Here is an 18780-nt window from a genome sequence, read left to right as displayed (position 1 = left end):
CGTTATAATCGTTATTGTAATTATTATCTTTATTATAAATATTATCGTTATCATCGTTACTACTGCTATTATCGTTATTATCGTTAGTTTTATTATTTTTGTTATTATTATCAATTTTATAATTACCCTTATTATCGTTATTATCGTTATTCTTGTTTTATTATTATACTGCTATTGCCTTTATTATACTTATTATCAATTTCATCGTTAATTTTATTATTTTGGAAGTTATTATTATTATTAATTTCATTATTATCGTTATTATTGTTATTATCGCCATTACCGTTATAGACGTTATTCTTATTATTAACGTTATTATCGTGATTATCATTATTATTACTATTAACTTTATTATCATTATTTTTATTATGATCGTCATTATTACTATTATTAATATTATTATTATCGGTATTATCTTAAGTACCTTTATTATTTCTATTATCGTTATTATTGTTATTAATCTTATTATTATTATCGTTACCAATATCTTTATAATCATTATTATCGTTTTTATTGTTATAACTGTTATTATATTTATTATATTTATTGTAATTATTATTTTAATTATCGTTATAATAATTAATATCGTTATTATCGTTTCTATTATTATTTTTATTATTTCTCTCATCGTTATTGTCGTTCCTATCGTTTTTATCCTTATTATCGTTATTATTATTATTATTATTATTATTATTAATATTATTATTATTATTATTATTATCATTATCATCGTTGTTATTGTTATTATCTTTATTATAGTTATTATCGTTATATTTGCTATTTTTATCATAATCGATCTTATTATTAATATTATTATTATTATCGATATTTTCGTTACTATCGTTATTATTATTAATTTTATTATTACCGTTATTATTATTATTTTTATCATTTTTATTGTAATTAGCTTTACTATCGTAATTATTAATTTTTTTGTCGTTATTATCGTTATTATCGTAAATATCGTTTCGTTAGAATCTTTGTTATCTTTATTATCATTACTATTGTAATTTTTGTTATTATATTTATTAATGTTATTATTGTTATTTATGTAATAATCGGTATTATTATATTATTATATTTAACTTTTATTATCGCAAGTATCGTTATTATCGTTATTACTATTATAATTATTATAATTATTATTATAATTATTATTATTATTATTATTATTATTATTATTATTATTATTATTATTATTATTATTATTATTATTATTATCATTATTAAAGTTATTTTCTTTTGCTCCGGAGCGCTTGCGCCATAATGTTATTGCTGTGAACGGTTCGCATTACTGAGTAGTTGACCCTGCAATAGGGAATGTTTCGAAGTAATTAGAAGTCATTTCTTGTTCTCTAAATTTTACGATGATGTTTATTATATTCAGTAATATCATCTTTCTTTTTAAAATATAAAGTGCATAATCAAAATTTATTTTTTAAAATATTTTATATTATTGTTCATGTAATATTTTTAATACAACGAAATTACTATAGTATTTTAAGCCGAACATAAATCGTGTTTGCTCTCACTCTCGAAAAATATTTTCTTAAATTTTCTTTCCCCATGAAAAAAATTGGTTCTAAGAAATTAAATATTTAAAAAATCAACATATTATAACAAAGGCAAAAACTGAATATTTACTGATATATATCCGTCTCTGGTAATGTCCTAAAGAAGACTGAGACTGTGTATCGTTAAAACGAAACACAATATCGTCTTGTCGTTAGTGTTTTATTTCGTGATAGTTATTTGCTTTTAAGGCATGCAGCGTTGACAGATATTCGAATAAAAAGAGTATCTCATGTAAAATATGAAATCAAAGTATATATGGTATGAACGTATATGTACCCTCTTCGTACCCGAGCATCCGCTTTTTGGGATCGTATATATACGCTCTTCGTACATGAATGATCATAATTCGAAGGTGTATATATAAGCCCGTCGGAGCGAAAGGGTTAATCCTTAATATCGTTATAATTATTCTTATCGTTTTTATCGTTATTATCGTTATTATCGCTATAATTATGATTATCTACATTACTATCGTTATTAACGTTATAATCGTTATTATCGATATTATCGTCAATTTTAATATTACAGTTATTATTGTTATTATTTTTATCCTTAATTTCTTTATTATCATTATTACTGTGAATATCGTTAATATTGTTATAACCGTTAAAATCGTTATTGTAGTTATTGCTATTACTGTTGTTATCATTAATATCGTAAATACCTCAGTTGATATTATTTTTATTATTATTAATATTATTATTGTTATTATTATTTAATTATCGTTAGTATCGTTCTTATCGTTTTTATCGTTATAATCGGCAGTATCGTTATCAGCGTAATTATCGTTATTATTGTTATTATTATTTTAAACGTTATAGGCGTTGTTATTATTGATATTATTATTACTATTATTATTATTATTGTTATTGTCGTTATTATTGTTATTATTGTTATTATCGTTACTTTCGATATTATTACTATTATTATTTATATTATTATTATCACTATTAGTTTCGTTATTATCATTATAATTATCCTTGACGTTATTATTATCGTTATTAACGATATTATCGGTATTATTAATATTATTATTGTTCCATTATTATCTTTATTATCGCTATTATAGTTAATATCGTCAATTTTATTATTATCGATATTATTATTTTTATCAATAACATTATTATTTTTATTATCGTTATTATCGTTGGTATAGTAATTACCGGTATTGTTGTTATTAACATTATTTTTATTGAATTCGTTATTCTAATTATTAATATTATTATCTTTATTATGGCAAGTAACGTTATTTTTGTTATTATCGTTATTATCCTTATTATTTTTATTGTTATTAGTATTACTATTATCGTTATTATTTCCATTATTGACGTTATTATCCTCCTTATCGTTATTATCGTTAATATCGTTACAATAATTATTACCTTTTTTATCGTCATTATCCTTAATATCGTTATTATTTGTGTCATAGATATTATCGTTATTATCATTATTATCGATATAAATAAGATTATCGTTATAATTATTGTTAATGACGTTATTATCGTTATTACCGCTATTATCGTTATTATCGTTATTATTATATTCTTCTTTATTATCTTTATTATTATTATAATTATTATTATAATTATTTGCACCATCGTTATTATCTTCATTTTCGTTATTATTATTATTATTATCATTATCGCCTTTATCATTATTATCGTTATTGTCGTTATTATTATTATTTTTATAAATATCAATATTATCGTTATTATTGTTATTATCGTTATTATCGTAATTAACGTTATAATCCTTATTATCGTTATTGTCGTTATTATCGTTAATATTGCCATTACCATTCTCATCGTTATTATTATTATTCTTAATATTAACGTTAATATTGTTATTTTTATTATAACCGTAATCATCATTATTATTATTATTATCATTATTAGCGCAAGCATCGTTATTATTGTTATTATCGACTTTATCGTTATTACTTTTATTATTATTAGTATTCTTATTATCGTTATAATTACTGTTACTATCGTTGTTATGGTTATGATTTTTATTATCTTTTTTATTATAATTATTAACGTTATTCTCGATCTTAGCTTTATTATTGTTATCATTGGCATTACCATTATTAATACCGTTATTATCATTACAATCTTTATTATTATTATTATCCTTAGATACGCTATTTTCATCATTATCGATTCTATTATTAATATTATTATTATTATTGATGTTTTCGTTTTTGAAGTCGTTATTGTTGTTATTTATATGATCCTCATAATCGTTGTAATCATTATTATCGATTTTATCGTTATTACAGTTTAAATTATAATTATGGTTATTATCGTTATTATCGTTACAATCGATATTTTTATTTTTATCTTTATTATCAATATTATAATTGTTATCGTTATTATCATATATCGTTACTATTGTAACTAATATCGTTACTATTATCGTTACAATTGTTATTATTGTTATTATCGTTATTATTTTCATCTGTCCTATCACTTATATTATTTTACTTATTATTATTAATGTTATTATCGTTATATCGAAATTATCGTTATTATCGTCATTTTCTTTGTAAGCGTTCTTAACGTTTTTATCGTTATCATTATTATTATTTTTATTATTGTATCGAAATTATCTTTATAATCGTTATTATCTTAATTATTGTTAACTTTATTGTTACTGTTATTATTATTATTATTACTATTATTATTATCATTAATATCTTTACTTTCATTATTATTGTTATTATCGCTATTATTATTATTATTATTACCATTATTATTATTATTATTATTAATAATAATAATATAGTATCTACCGTTCATAATGTTATTATTGATTTTATTATCGTATACAGGTTATTAATGTTATCATCGTTATTGTCTTTATTATCCTGATTATAGTTAATATCGTTATAATCTTTTTTATCTTTATTATCTTTAGTAAAATTAATTTTGTTATTACTATTATTATTATTATTAATATCATTATTATTGTTAACATAATTATTATAATTACTATTATCGATATTACCGTTCTTATTATTATTATTATTGTTATTATCGTGACTCTCGTTATTACCGTTATATTATCTACTTTTATTACTACCGTTATTTTTAGTATTATTACTATTATCGTTATTATCCTAACAATCATAATTATCGTAATTTTAATCCGATCGGATGTACCTATTAAATAATATTTTCGATAAACATCTAATTATTTTAACAATCTTTAGTGTATGACGGATAGAGTAAAGTATTATTTAAACAATAGTACATTTATTTAGACATAAAAAATTTGGACAAAAAACTAAAATAATTTTAATATGATATACGAATACTTCAAAGATCTTATTTCTCCACGATTGTACGGTCGGAAGAACCTAGTGGATTCAAGCACAAAATCAAATCATTTTAGATTGACAATCTGATCTTACTTTGGAATTTTATTCCTATCATTGTAACACACAATTTCAATATCAATATGGAAAAGTCGCTGAAAGAAAGCACTACCCTAGGTGGCAGCTCAGAAGGAAAATCCACTATTGCATTATGCAATGCATCAGGACCTAGGGTTTTGGTGAGTCCCAACATCTGCAATAAAGATGAGTTGGAGCATCCTTGGAATCCTTCCAGACTTAAGATTGAAAAGAAGTTTTTTCGGGCACTTTAAATGTGATTTCTTTGATAAAGTTTGGTAAACAAAAGGAATTAGAACTACTTCTGGATAGAAATGATATACAAATTTTATCAGATCGGGGACAAGATTTTTTTTGGCTAAAAATGTTACAGAAACAAAAGACTATAGAATCTTTAAAGGCAAGCCTACGATTAAAATTATGAAAGGAATGTTAATCTTGGGAACAGCCTTTTATATCCATAAAGATTATTAAACTGGGTAACTAAATTCTAATTCCGCTAAGTAAGAATCTCTCTTTCGAAAATGAAATGCAAAAATAAATTATACACTTTTATTAATTGTCATGCACCAATAAGTAAAGACAACAAAGAGAACCAAAATAAAGTAGAGGGATTCTGGGACCTTTTGGACGATGAAATGTAATCTCAATGTTATAAAATTCCAAAATCAAATGTAGTGATATTACTTGGAGATTTGAATGACGAAATAGGAAGAGAGAATTGATAATTCAATAGTGAGAATTGATAGAACAATAGAAAATATGCTGCACAATAAAGAACAAATAGAAATGGAATGTGATTGCTTACTATTTGTAAGAACTTTCAAATGAAGGTAATGTCGACTTTTTTCAAGAAATTGCCAAGAAGAGCTAAAACATGGATTTCTCCAAATCCAATGCTAGGTGAATTTCAAAAAGATCGTGTAGCAATATCCAAAGGAAATATGACGGAAATTATGAATGTCAAGGTATGAAGAAGCAGAGAATTTGACTCTGATCACTATTTGTCTAAAATTCAACACAAATTCTTTCCCAACAGAAATCACAGAAGTGGGGAAAAAATAATAAAGTAAAATACACATGGACTCCAAATTACAAAAGAAACTATGGAAACATTTCAGGGAGAAATAAAAGTAACTCATTATGGGAAGTGCCAAGATTTATCTAAAGAAATAACCAACGCAGCCCAGAAAACATTTTGATTGGCCAAGCATAGAAAAAAACCTTGGTGGAACAAAATATGTGAAGATGCAATACAGGATAGAAGAAAACTTTGGAAAAAGTGCAAATGCTCGGGGAAGACTGAACACCATGACCAATTCAAACAACAAAGGAAAGACACTGCTAGAATAATAAGGGGAGTTAAAGTATCTTTCGAAAAATCACAATTTATCAACATGCAAAACAACTTTACTAAAAATAATTCACGAAATTTCTATCAGACTTTTAAGAGTTAATTAAAGGCGTATCAAGCGCCTAGAACATACTACAAAGATGAAAATGGTAAACTTGTCCTAAGCAATGCGGAAAACTGAAATACTTGCAAAATACTTCGGTCAACTTATAAACTTTCCTGAACCGAAACATAAATTGGAATTCTCTGAAACAACTGAAAATCTGGAAGAAGATATACCACCTAATGCTGAAAAAATTAAGGAAGCAATTAAAAATCTAAAAAATAATAGAGGTAGTGGGGAATACTCTATAACAGCTGAATTTTTGAATTGGTCTCTGTCAAAAATCATTAAAGAGCTGAAGATAATCTTCGAAGATATTTGGAGAACAGAGAGGTTTCCAGAAGAGTGGAAAGTAGCACTAATTCCCCCATTACATAAAAAAGGGGAAAAACTGTACTGTGATAATTATATCTTCTGCAAACTGCATTCAAGGTAATCTCAAATATATTGCTGAATAAAATAGAAACAACACTTGACAAGCAACTGGGCGAGTATCAAGCTTGATATCGGAAAGATAGAACTTGTACAGAACAAATTTTTAACTTAAAATCCATATTTCGCCATAGAATACTGAATTCAAAGATATATTTATAAAATGTATAGATTTTAAAAAGGCATTTGACTCGGTTGATAGAGAATCCATAGATAAAAGAATACGTGTATTTGGAGTTAAAAATAAATTGACAAACTTAATACGTGAAACATTCACTGACACGATTTCAAAAGTAAAATTTATGAGTGAGATATCTAATCCTCTTGAGATAAATACAGATGCAAGACTCCGAGTGTCGAATCGATATTTCAAATGCTCACTTACCTCTTGGGAAGACAATCCAAGCTGATGGTGGAGACTTATTTCCAGATATTTGGGGGTCCTCTGATCCAAAATCTGAAGGTCCAGTGGGAGTATCCACCTTCTAGAGAGCTGCAGGGGAATCAGGCGGTATGAGGGAAAATTTTCTTTCTCTTCTTCAATTAATTCAACACCCAAAGTATCGTTATAAATTTCGGTTTCGTGCTAAAGCTCCTTTAACAGACGACGTAGTTGATATTTTCTACCGCAGCGACGTACCTTCGGCATTAGGAGGGTAACTAATAGGAAGAGGTGTTTGTTTGGTGGTAGGAGAGAAAGAGAAAAGTGTCGTACGTGCGGAGCGTCCTCACCGAAACGACAATTTTATAGCAGGATACTCGTGCGGTTCGTCCTCACCGAGCAATAAGGATTGATGAATGTATGGATATAAAGAAATCATGCACTGGTTAACAATAACAATTTTATTTATGTATTAAATGTTTCACTAAAGTACACTGATTAATTACACCTTTGGATGATGTTCCGCACGCGAACGTGGTTATTTTATTGTTTATAATAAAGAATTTAATTTTAATTTTAATTGACGGGTTCTAACTTATTTAATTGACAAAGATAAACTCTAGCGTAAAATTCAAAGTTGGATAATGACTGCTTAAGGCTCGAGACTAGGAGCTTGCGTCTTGTTGAGTAAGGCTGCGAACGATGATTGTCTGACGACGCTCTTTGCTCCTGCTAGGGCGAGTCCGGTTGACGTCACTGCGCATGTGCGCCGCTCGAGCCTGCCGCCTAAGTGCGGTGGTGGTGGGACACGCCGTTCGCGCTTGCCGTCTGAATGCGGTGGTGGTGAGGCAGAACTATGCGAGCGTTCCTTTATTACCTCTTCCAAGTATTGCGTTCACACGGTGCTTATCACCGGATGTAATTCTGGGAGCTCTTAGCCCCTGGAATGTTGTTATCAGCAGGTGTGGTTCCGAAAATAATGTCGATATCGTTGTTGTTAATAGTTGGAACGCAGGATGTTAAAACCCATATCACCAGATGTCTTCTCGCCATAATCGATAAGTATGTCTCGCAATTATTTATTACATTTATTTAGAGATATTTCTCGCATTAATTTATTAAGGTTGTTGAACATTAATTCATTAGGGTAATTGTTAATTTTATTATAGTGTTGTATGTATATGTGTGTATTTTGTTAACATAGGTCCCAATTTGTTCGCTAATTATTATTATTATTCTTTTATGTGTTTTATGTATTATTAATAAGAAGGTGCTGGTAGTAACAGGAGTTTATAAGGTATCTTAGCTAATATTGCTAGTAGTAAAATTATCCAAATTTTGAATATATATAATAATATTTAGCCTATGAATGAGCGATATGAATTTTGAAAGGTGATCCCCTTCACTTAAGCTAGCTTATGTATTAATCTTTCATTTATACTATAACTTACATATGATATTCCTTTTTTTTTTATTTTATATACGTTGCTTGTCGCGGGATGTAACAATTCTTATTATTATTATAATTATTATTTTCGTTATTATTATCGTTAATATCGTTATAATCGATATTATCGCTATTATCATTATTATCGTTATTATAATTATTTTCGTTATTATTATTACCCCCTGTGGGTAGGGGGAAGTAGAATACTCCGACATTACTCCCTGCTTGTCGTATGAGGCGACTGAAAGAGACTGTGTGAATGGCGTGTGAATGATATTTTAAGGCTATTCATACCTTTGTACTTCTTTTGTTTCCTTTTCTATTCTTTCTCTCATTCACAAGTTTCCTTCCGTTCCTCTCCTTTCCTTTGGGGAGCTTGCCTCCAATAATATATTTCGTATGATGTATAGTACAGAAAATGGCAAAAGCGGGCGTGGGAGGAACACCCATACCACTACGGTGTCAGGTATTGTCAGGCCAGGCCACCCGCCGTCGTCGTCCAGCAACTGCCAGGAGCTTGGGATAGGCAACCTGTCCCCAGCTCTGGATATTGCAACAGGAAGAACACGACAGGTAGGCGACCTGGCCTGCGGTGTCTATATCACAAGAAAGGGTACGATATGAAGAAAGCCACTTAGTGGAGTGGCTATTGGCTGCCAGGGCCATCGATAGCACACGGTTCTCCGGCCTGACGTCACCTATCCAGCCTGCGATGGGGACACCACAAGATGTAGAGAGTGAGAAACTCGCGCAAGCGAAAGTTCTCCTTGCCAAAATGAAGGTGGCTATTACTAGACAGTCCAAAGTAAACAACGCTATTAAGTAAGGGCTTCCAAAACTGGAGAACATCATAGACAGTCTCGAGTTCACTTATAAATTTCGAACAAAGGTCAATAAGCGAGCGAGGACCCTCGCCCGAGTTTATCAGAGCCCTGGGGCAAATTCTATAACTGATGCTGGCGCAATTAAGAGAATAGCCACAAGCCCGCCGCAGTTGCCTGAAGAGAGCCTCAAAAGACCGATGCAAGAGACGACGACGTCTCTTGCCACCACGTAGACAGAGTTCGAGAAGAAGAGAAGAAATAAGGATAAAACTTCGAAGATGGCGGCGGAACATCCACAGCAAGAGAAAAAGAAGCCGATCAAATCGAAGGATAGGCCGAGAAATGAAGCGAGGCCGGACGCGATCCTCCTGAAACCTCCGCAATGTTAATCTTACACAGACATAGACGGAGCCATCCAACAGCGCTTCAAGACTAGCGCCGCGGAGGTAGACGTTAGATTGATCCGGCAGACCAGAACCGGAGGGGTTCTCCTCGAACTGAAGAATACCACTGCGCATATCAGGGCCTCATTCGCAGAAACCCTAAGGAAAAGAAGTAGGAGAAACGATCAGCATCACGGAACAGGTCCCTAGAGCTACGCTGGAGATACGGGACTGCGATTGCTGCGCATCGTTGGTGAAAGTCGAGGAGACCCTAAATAGGACCATGCCAGTCTACTCGGGGAAACTTGAAGATAGATTGATTAACCCCAACGCGAGACAACAATGCCTGGCCCTCGTCAAAATAGAAGAAGAAGCAGCTGCGAAGCTTTCAAAGGCCGGCCGAGTGCTGGTCGTCTTCGACAGCTGCAGGGTTAGATGAAGAACAGAAGTGAGGCGATGCTACCATTGTTTCGATTATGGTCACTATAACGCCTCGTGCAAAGGCCCTGTTCGGAGAAAATTTTGATATTTCTCCGGCGAGCATAAGATCAAAAATTGCTAGGTCAGCGAGGCTTCTTACTACCTGTGCAACCATAACGTTGATGTACCTAAGAAGCACCGGGCGGGATCAAGGTCCTGCAAAGCTTTCCAGGAGTCCCATGCAACAGCCAACAAGAAGAAACAAGGATGAGAGTACTTCAGGGCAATCTTAAAAGAAGCAGGGCGGCACACCACCTTCTAACCCAGGTGAGACATAACTCCACGACTTATTTCTGCGTATATATCTCCCCGAACGTCCGGAAAGACGACTTCCAGACCAACCTGGACGATCTGGAAGACGCGTTCCGGGAAATTCAAGAGGATCTCATTGTGACTGGAGACCTCAATGCCAAAGCTCTCGAATGCGTGGAGGCCAGGCCGGACTCCAGAGGAAGACGTATCATGGAGGTGGCGTCGAGACTACAGCTATCAGTATTCAACACAGGCTCGACACCAACCTTCCGAAGGCGGGACTACAGTGTGACGATCCCGGACGTACCTATAACCAACGAACAACTTGTGGCAAGAGTCGCAGGCTGGCGGGAAATTGAGGATTATACCGGGAGCGAACATCAGTACATCCTTTTCGATGTACACGATGGGTGGTCAGCCGTGATAAGAGTCGAACGACCTACCACCGGTGGACCATTGCAAGAATGTATCGAGAAAGGATGTCCTCGATCATAGATGAAAGTTGGAGATACCATCAATTTGTTTCCGCGCGTCTATCGCCACCTGCACAAACAAGGATGATTACTGCAGTAACTATGCAGCTCATCCAAAAGGCTTGCGCAATAGCGGTGCCAAAAAAGAGAACAAAACGGCAGAGGCATCCTGTATACTGTTGGATGAGAGAGATCGCAGGTCTTCGTAAGAAGTGCTTAAGGTTTTGCCGTTTACCACAACGAGCGAAGGGACGCGACCTCGACGCTGCTCCCTTGGTTGCAGAGTATCAAGCGGCCAAAAAGTCTTTGAAGAGGGCCATGAAGGTCAGTCAACTTCGGTGCTGGAAGGAGCTTTGCCAGAATGTCGATCGGGATCCGTGAGGATTAGGGTACCAGATCGTCACTCGAAAGCTGGGGACTTGTACGCAAGGGATCCCACAGGATGCGAGGACGTTGGAATACATTGTGCATACTCTATTCCCCTCACACCCGAAGAGAGAAATTAGCAGGGCTGCGCCTGGCATAATCGAAGCGCCACAATTTACAGAATAAGAGCCGCATTTTTTACATTCTATGTGGAACAAGAAATCTCCAGGTCCTGACGGTCTTCCATCGGAAGTAATTAAAACTGTCGCGCAGAGTCACTCTGAGCTCTTGCTAAACATGTACAACATTTGCCTCAGGTGGAGCACATTCCCCGGCCCGTGGAAGAAAGCGTGGCTTGTGCTCATCAGCAAGGGCAATGGTCCAGCAGAGGCAGCTTTGTCATACAGGCCTATTTCTTTGCTCGATACGGCTGGCAAGCACCTGGAGAAGTTGCTTATGCCATGACTGCACGCAGCCGTGAGGGCATCGAGGGATCTTGTCGCCCGCCAGTATGGATTTCTATCCGGCCTCTCCACCAGCCACGCAGTCACGGCCGCCAAAATGACGGAACGAGGGATTCACCATTCCAGCCCTTTGTGTCTGCTGGCCTCCTTAAACGTGAGAAATGCCTTCAAGTCCCACAGGTGGGACTTGGCATTTGAAGCGCTCGATCGTAACTTCAGTGTCCCGTAGTACTTACTCCGATTTCTCGGGGACTACTTGAACAAGTGCTTCCTAGAATACAATACAGGCAATTTTCCGAGTAGCTTAGAGTTGACATCGGGGACAGACCAGGGCTCCATACTGGGACCGGATATCTGTAATATCTTCTAGGACGGAATCCTTCGTATGGTAGTCCCTAAATGTGCTTTCATCGTTGGGTACGCAGATGACATTGCAGTTGTCATAATTGCAAGAGATATGGAGGGTGCACAGCTGCTGCTCTTCCAGGTCATACGCAGAGTCATTTTCTTGATTGAAGACCACGGGCTATCCGTAGCAGTGCAGAAGCCAGAGATCGTGCTACTTACGATGAAGCACATCAACACCTTGCGCAGCTTCATCTTAGGAGACGCGGCGGTCCAGACTAAGTCGGCTGTCAAAAACTTAGGTAGAACGCTCGACAACAAGCTCAATTTCGGACAGCACATAATTAGTGAAATCGACAAGGCGGTAAAAGTAATAGCCTCGCTTTGTACACTCATGGCCAACGTCAACGTTCCTCGTCCGTGCATGAGGCGACTACTGAGGTGCGCTACTGAAGCAGTGTTGCTGTATGGCGCGAAGGTCTGTGCCGAAGTACTGCGATACGAGACATACCGCAAGCGCATAGCGGTGGTACAGAAGAGGGTCGCTCTCCGAATCTCGTGCTCCTACTGCACAGTCTCTGAGCCCTCGGTGGTAGAGATTGCGGAGTTAATCCCAATCAATCTACTAGACCAGGGGAAGACAATTTGTCCACCAACAAATGCCCTTTCTGTGAAAGGAAGAGGCAACAAGGTTCGCCAGGTCTAGCAATTTCATGACCTGGTAAAGCAGATGGGAACGAGAGCCTAAGGGTAGTTGACCATCCGACTCATTAGTCTGCTAGACAGCTGGCTAAACCGGGAGGCTGGAGAGATCGACTTATATCTCACCCATTTCTTGACAGGGCATGGACTCTTCTGCTCCTACCTTGCAGAAATGAGGAATGTAGCAGACGGCAACTGTCCCAATGGCGACTCGGCCATCAACGACGCCTACCACACATTCTTCAAATATGCCCGTTGGAGCGACGAACGTCTCGCCTTGGAGCAAGAACTCGGAGTAATCTCTCCGGGAAACGTTGTCGAGAAAATGCTTCGAGTCCAGGAGAAGTGGAACGAGGTGGCATGGTATGACAGGAACATCTTGCAAAGGGAAAAGATGAAGATGATCGGCCCATAGATGCGCCACGAACGTTGCTCCAGTCTTCTGTCCCGTAGAACGGTAGAGTCCCGTATAGAGACCTGATGCAATGACGCCATCTCGAAGTAATTCCACTTGGCGGTTCCGGGATAGTTTTACTATGCCACTAGGTTGGATATGAGTTTACTCGGTAGTGCCTATTCTAACGATGAGCGCGACACTTCATGGACTTAAGTGGGGGACCCAAAGTGTCCCTATGGCGGATGGGGTCTCTGAGTTAGTGCCTACAGTTTGGTATTCTCAGACCATCAAAAGAAAAATTATTATTATGATTATTATTATTATTATTATTATTATTATTATAATTATTATTATTATTAGTATTAGTATTATTGTTATTATAATTATTATTATAATTATTATTATTACTATTACTATTATTAATACAGTTATAATTATCGTTATTATCGTCACTGTTATGAATACTATTATTATTGTCGTTATTAGTATCGTTATTAGTAGTTATTATCGTTATGATCGTGATTTTAATCGTATTTTCCTTATAAACATAATCTTCGTAATTATCGTTATTATCGTTATAATCATCGTTGTTATTATATTTATTAACCTTATTATCGATACTATCCTTACTATTGTCGTTATTAAAGTTATTAACGGTATTTTATTTATTACGGTTATAATTGTTATTATTCTTATTACCGTTATTATCGTTATCAACTTTATTACCGTTATTATCTTTATTATCGTTGTTAATATCGTTATAATCGTTATTATTTTTATTTTTACTATTATCGTTATTATTATTATCAATATTATTTTTTTTATCGTTAGTATTATTATTATCGTTATAAATATTATTGTTATTGCATCTATTTCTATTATTATAATTATATTTATTATCGTTATTATCGTTATTATCGTTATTATCGTTTTTATCGTTATTATTATCGTTATTATCGTTATTACAGTTATTATTATTAATATAGTTATTATTATCCTTGTTACCGTTATTAAAGTTATTATCGTAATTATCGATATTATGTTTATTATGTTTATTTTTTTTATTTTCGTTATTAATATTATTATTATTATTATCGTTATAATTTTCGCTGTAATTGTTACTACTATTTTTATCGTTATTAAAGTTATATTGGGTAAAATATTTATCATCCTTATTATCGTTATTTTATTATTATCGTCATCATTACAGTAATATACGTTATTTCCTATTTTATCGAATAATCACTATTATCGTTATTATAGTTGCTATCGCTAATACTATTAATAAATACAATAATATATTAATATTATAATTCTCTTTATTATCGTTATAATTATTGTTATCGTTAATAACGCTATTATCGTAATTACCATATTAAAGCTTTAGCGTTATTATTATTATTATAATTATTACTATTATTCTAATTATTATTATTACTTTAGTTATTATTGTCGCAGTTACCGTTACTATTACTATTATCGTTCTTATTAGAGTTATTAACATTATATTCGTTAATATCTTTATTATCGTTATTATTATTGTTATCGTTTTTAATATTACTATTATATTTTATAGTGTTATTATTATTATCGTTAATATTATCGAAATTATCGTTAATATCGTTAATTTTATTATTTTAATATTACTGTCATTAACTTTAATAACGTTACTGTTACCGTTGTTATCGTTATTATCGTTATTATTACCGTTATTATTCTTATGATTGTTATTATTATTATTATCGTTATTATTATTATTAACGTTATTGTTGTCTTTATTAACATTATAATCGTTATTAATATTATTATTGTTATTATACTCTTTATTATCGTTACTATCGTTATTATGGTTATTATTATTATTGTCATTATAGTTATTATTGTTTTTATTGCAATTTTCGTTGTTATCGTTATTTACATTATTATTATTATTACCGTTATTAGTATCGTTATTTACATTATTATTATTATTACCGTTATTAGTATCGTTATTCTGGTTATTATTTTCACTATCGTTATTACAATCGTTATTATCGTTATAATCGTTATTATTATTATTATTATCCTTATCATTATCGTTATTATCGTTTTTAATGTTATTATCGCTATTAACGTTATTATCGTTTTTTTCTTTGATATTATCTTATTGTAGTTATTATTATTTTTATCGTTATTAATTTCGTTATTATCGTTATTATGTCTATTATCTTTATTATTATCGTTATAATCGTTATTACCTTTTATATTATCATTATTGCTATTTTTATTATTTTCGTATTTATTATTATCATAATTATTATTATTATTATTATTTTTATCGTTATTAATGCCGCACTTAGCGCTACTATTATTATTAACTTTATTATTAACGTTCGTTAAGGATATTATCGTTATTATATTTATTATTAGTGTTATAATCGTTATTATCATTTTTATCTTTATTATTATCGTTATTAGTTTTATTATCGTTATTATCGTTATTATCGTAATTTTCTATATCATCGTTATTTTTGTTATTATCTTTATCTTTAATGCTTTTACCGTTATAATCGTTATTAACGTAATTATTATCTTTATTATCGTTATTTTCCTAATTATCTTTATTATTATTGTTATTATAGTTATTTTTATTATTATCGTTATTACCGTTAATAACGTTATTATCGCCTTTATTATCGTTATTATTATTCTTATCGTGTTTTTTGTCGCTTTTATAGTGACTATTACTCTTATTGTTATTGTTATCTATATTTCTATTATTATCTTCATTATTACAATTATTATTATTTTTATTATTTCTATTATCTTTGATATTAAAGCTTTCTTTATTATCGTTATTTTTATTATTATCGTTATTATTATCATTATTATCTTTATTTTCGTTATTATTTTTCTTATTATTTTATTTTCGTTTTTATGGTTACTATTATTATTATCGTTATTATTACTGTTGTTTTTATAATTATCGCTGTTATTGCTATTATTATTAATATTATATCTGTCGATATTGTTATTTTTATTTTTATAATTATCGTTCTTATTATTATTACTATTATTATTATGATAATTGTAATTATTATTATTAAAAATATCATCATTATTATCTTTATTATCTTCATGACCGTTATTATCCTCATCATTGTTATTATCGTTATTATCGTTATAATCCTTATTATTATGGATCTTATCGTTAATATTATCATTATTATCATTATTATCGTTATTATTATAACTATAATTATTATACTTATTATTTTCGTTATTATTCTTACTATCGTTTTTATCTTTATTATTACCGTTATTGTCGTTATTACCGTTACTTCTGCTATTATGTTTATTTTTACTGCTATAATCGTTAATATCGTTATTATTGTTATTATTGAAATTATCGTTATTATCAATGTTAATATTATTATTATTATTATCGCTATTATTTTCGTTATTCTCGTTATTATTTTAACTATCGTTACTACAATCGTTATTATCGTTATAATCGTTATTATTATAATTATTATCGTTAATAACGCTATCGTAGCTACTATCCTTATTAGCTTTATCTTTATTTTTATTGCATTTATCGTTATTATCGTTATTAACATTGTTTTAAGGGTTTTTTCTTTATTATCATTATATTTATTATCATCGTTATTATTATCATAATTAAATTTATTACCGTTATTATCTCTATTATTGTCATTACCGTCATTATTATTATTATCGATATTATTATTGTTAATATCTATATAAATGATTTTATTATTATTATCGTTATTAATATCTTTATTATGGTTATTTTATTTATTATCGTTATTATCGTTGTTGTCGTTGTTACCGTTAATAAAACTGCTATAGTTATAAATATTATTATTATTATCATAACTACTGTTACTATTATTATCGTTATTATATCGTTATTACAATCGTTATTATCGTTATTATCGTTATTATCGTTATTATTATAGTCGATATTATTATTGTTATTAACGTTATTTTTACCGTATTATCATTACTATCGTTGTCATCGTTATCGACGTTATTATCGCTATTATCGATATTATCGTTATTTTCGTTAATTTTATTATTACCGTTATTATTATCATTATTATTATTAAAATTTTTTTATTCTTTGTAACGTTATTAACGTAAATATTTCTTTTATCGTTATTATTGTTATTATTATTATTATTGGTATTATGAACTTTATTATCGTCTTAATCGTTATTATCATTAATATTATTATTTTCGATACTTGTATTATAATCATAGTTATTATAATCATCCTTAATATCATTTTTATTAAAGTTATTATCGTTATTATCGTTATAATCGTTCTTGCTATCGTTTTAATCTTTATAATCGTTATTATTTATATTATCGTTATTACCGTTATTATCTTTATTATATATATTATCGCTACTATTATTGCTATTATCGTCCATATCGCTATTACGATTAATATCATTATTAACGTTATTCACGTTATTATCTTTATTATCGCTATTATCGTTATTGTTATTAATATGGACATTATAATTATTATTATCTTTATTTTTTTTAATTATCGCTATTTTTAACGTTATTACCTTTATTATTATAATTATCGATATTATTATCGTTATTATCGATGTAATCGTATTTATTATCATTATTAAAGTAATTATTGTTATTAACGTTATTAAGGTTATTAGCGTTTCTATCATTATTTTTCTAGTTATTATCGTTATTATTATCGTTTTAATCGTTATTATCGTTATTATTATTATTATTGTTATTATTAACGTTATTATCGTTATTATCGTTGTTATGGTAGTTACCTTAAATAATATTATTATAGTTTTTAATATTATTATTATTAATTTTATAATAATTATTATTAATATTATTATTATTGTTATTATCGTTATTATCGTTATTATCTTCATAAGCGTTATTATTATTATTAATACCGTTAATAATCCTATTGTATTTATCATATTTATTATCGTTATACTTATTTATGTCGTTTTTATCATTATAATCGGTATTATCTTTATTATCTTTATTTATTATATTATCATTATTTTTATTATTATAAATTTGATTATTGTTATTAACGCTATTATTTTAGTAATACCGTTTTTTCGTTATTACCGGTATTATCCTTATTATTATCATTTTTCTCGTTATTATTATAATTATTATTATTATTGCTATTATCGTTGTTAGCGTAATATCGTTTCTGTTACCGTATCTTCGTTAGTATCTTTATTACTTCCGTAATTATCATTATTATTATTATTATTCTTATTATAATTATTATTATTATCGATATTACTTTCATTATCATTATTGTCATTACTATAGTTGTCTTGAATATTAACTTTATTATCGTTATTAACATTATTACCGTTATTATCGTTTAATCGTT

At 30.2% G+C, this 18780-nt stretch overlaps 1 protein-coding gene across 1 annotated transcript; it reads left to right on the top strand.

The window, feature by feature from the left end:
* The first annotated feature begins 6490 nt into the window (after positions 1-6490).
* Positions 6491-7375, top strand: LOC124429928. The gene is made up of 2 exons (XM_046975812.1): positions 6491-6858; positions 7198-7375. Exons 1-2 carry the CDS (start codon positions 6491-6493, stop codon positions 7373-7375), a joined length of 546 nt encoding a protein of 181 aa, XP_046831768.1.
* The last annotated feature ends 11405 nt before the right edge of the window (positions 7376-18780 follow it).

The sequence above is a fragment of the Vespa crabro genome, chromosome 16, assembly GCF_910589235.1.
Source record: "Vespa crabro chromosome 16, iyVesCrab1.2, whole genome shotgun sequence".
NCBI lineage: Eukaryota > Metazoa > Arthropoda > Insecta > Hymenoptera > Vespidae > Vespa > Vespa crabro.
The sequence above is the reverse complement of the archived record's forward strand: the minus strand, read 5'-3'. Positions and strand labels throughout refer to the sequence as shown.

Excerpts from the sequence above, each read along its gene's own strand:
- LOC124429928 (XM_046975812.1), top strand. The coding sequence starts at position 6,491 with ATGCGGAAAACTGAAATACTTGCAAAATACTTCGGTCAACTTATAAAC. Across the intron at positions 6,859-7,197 it reads TTCTGCAAACTGCATTCAAG|ATGCAAGACTCCGAGTGTCG; the intron begins GTAATCTCAAAT and ends AGATAAATACAG.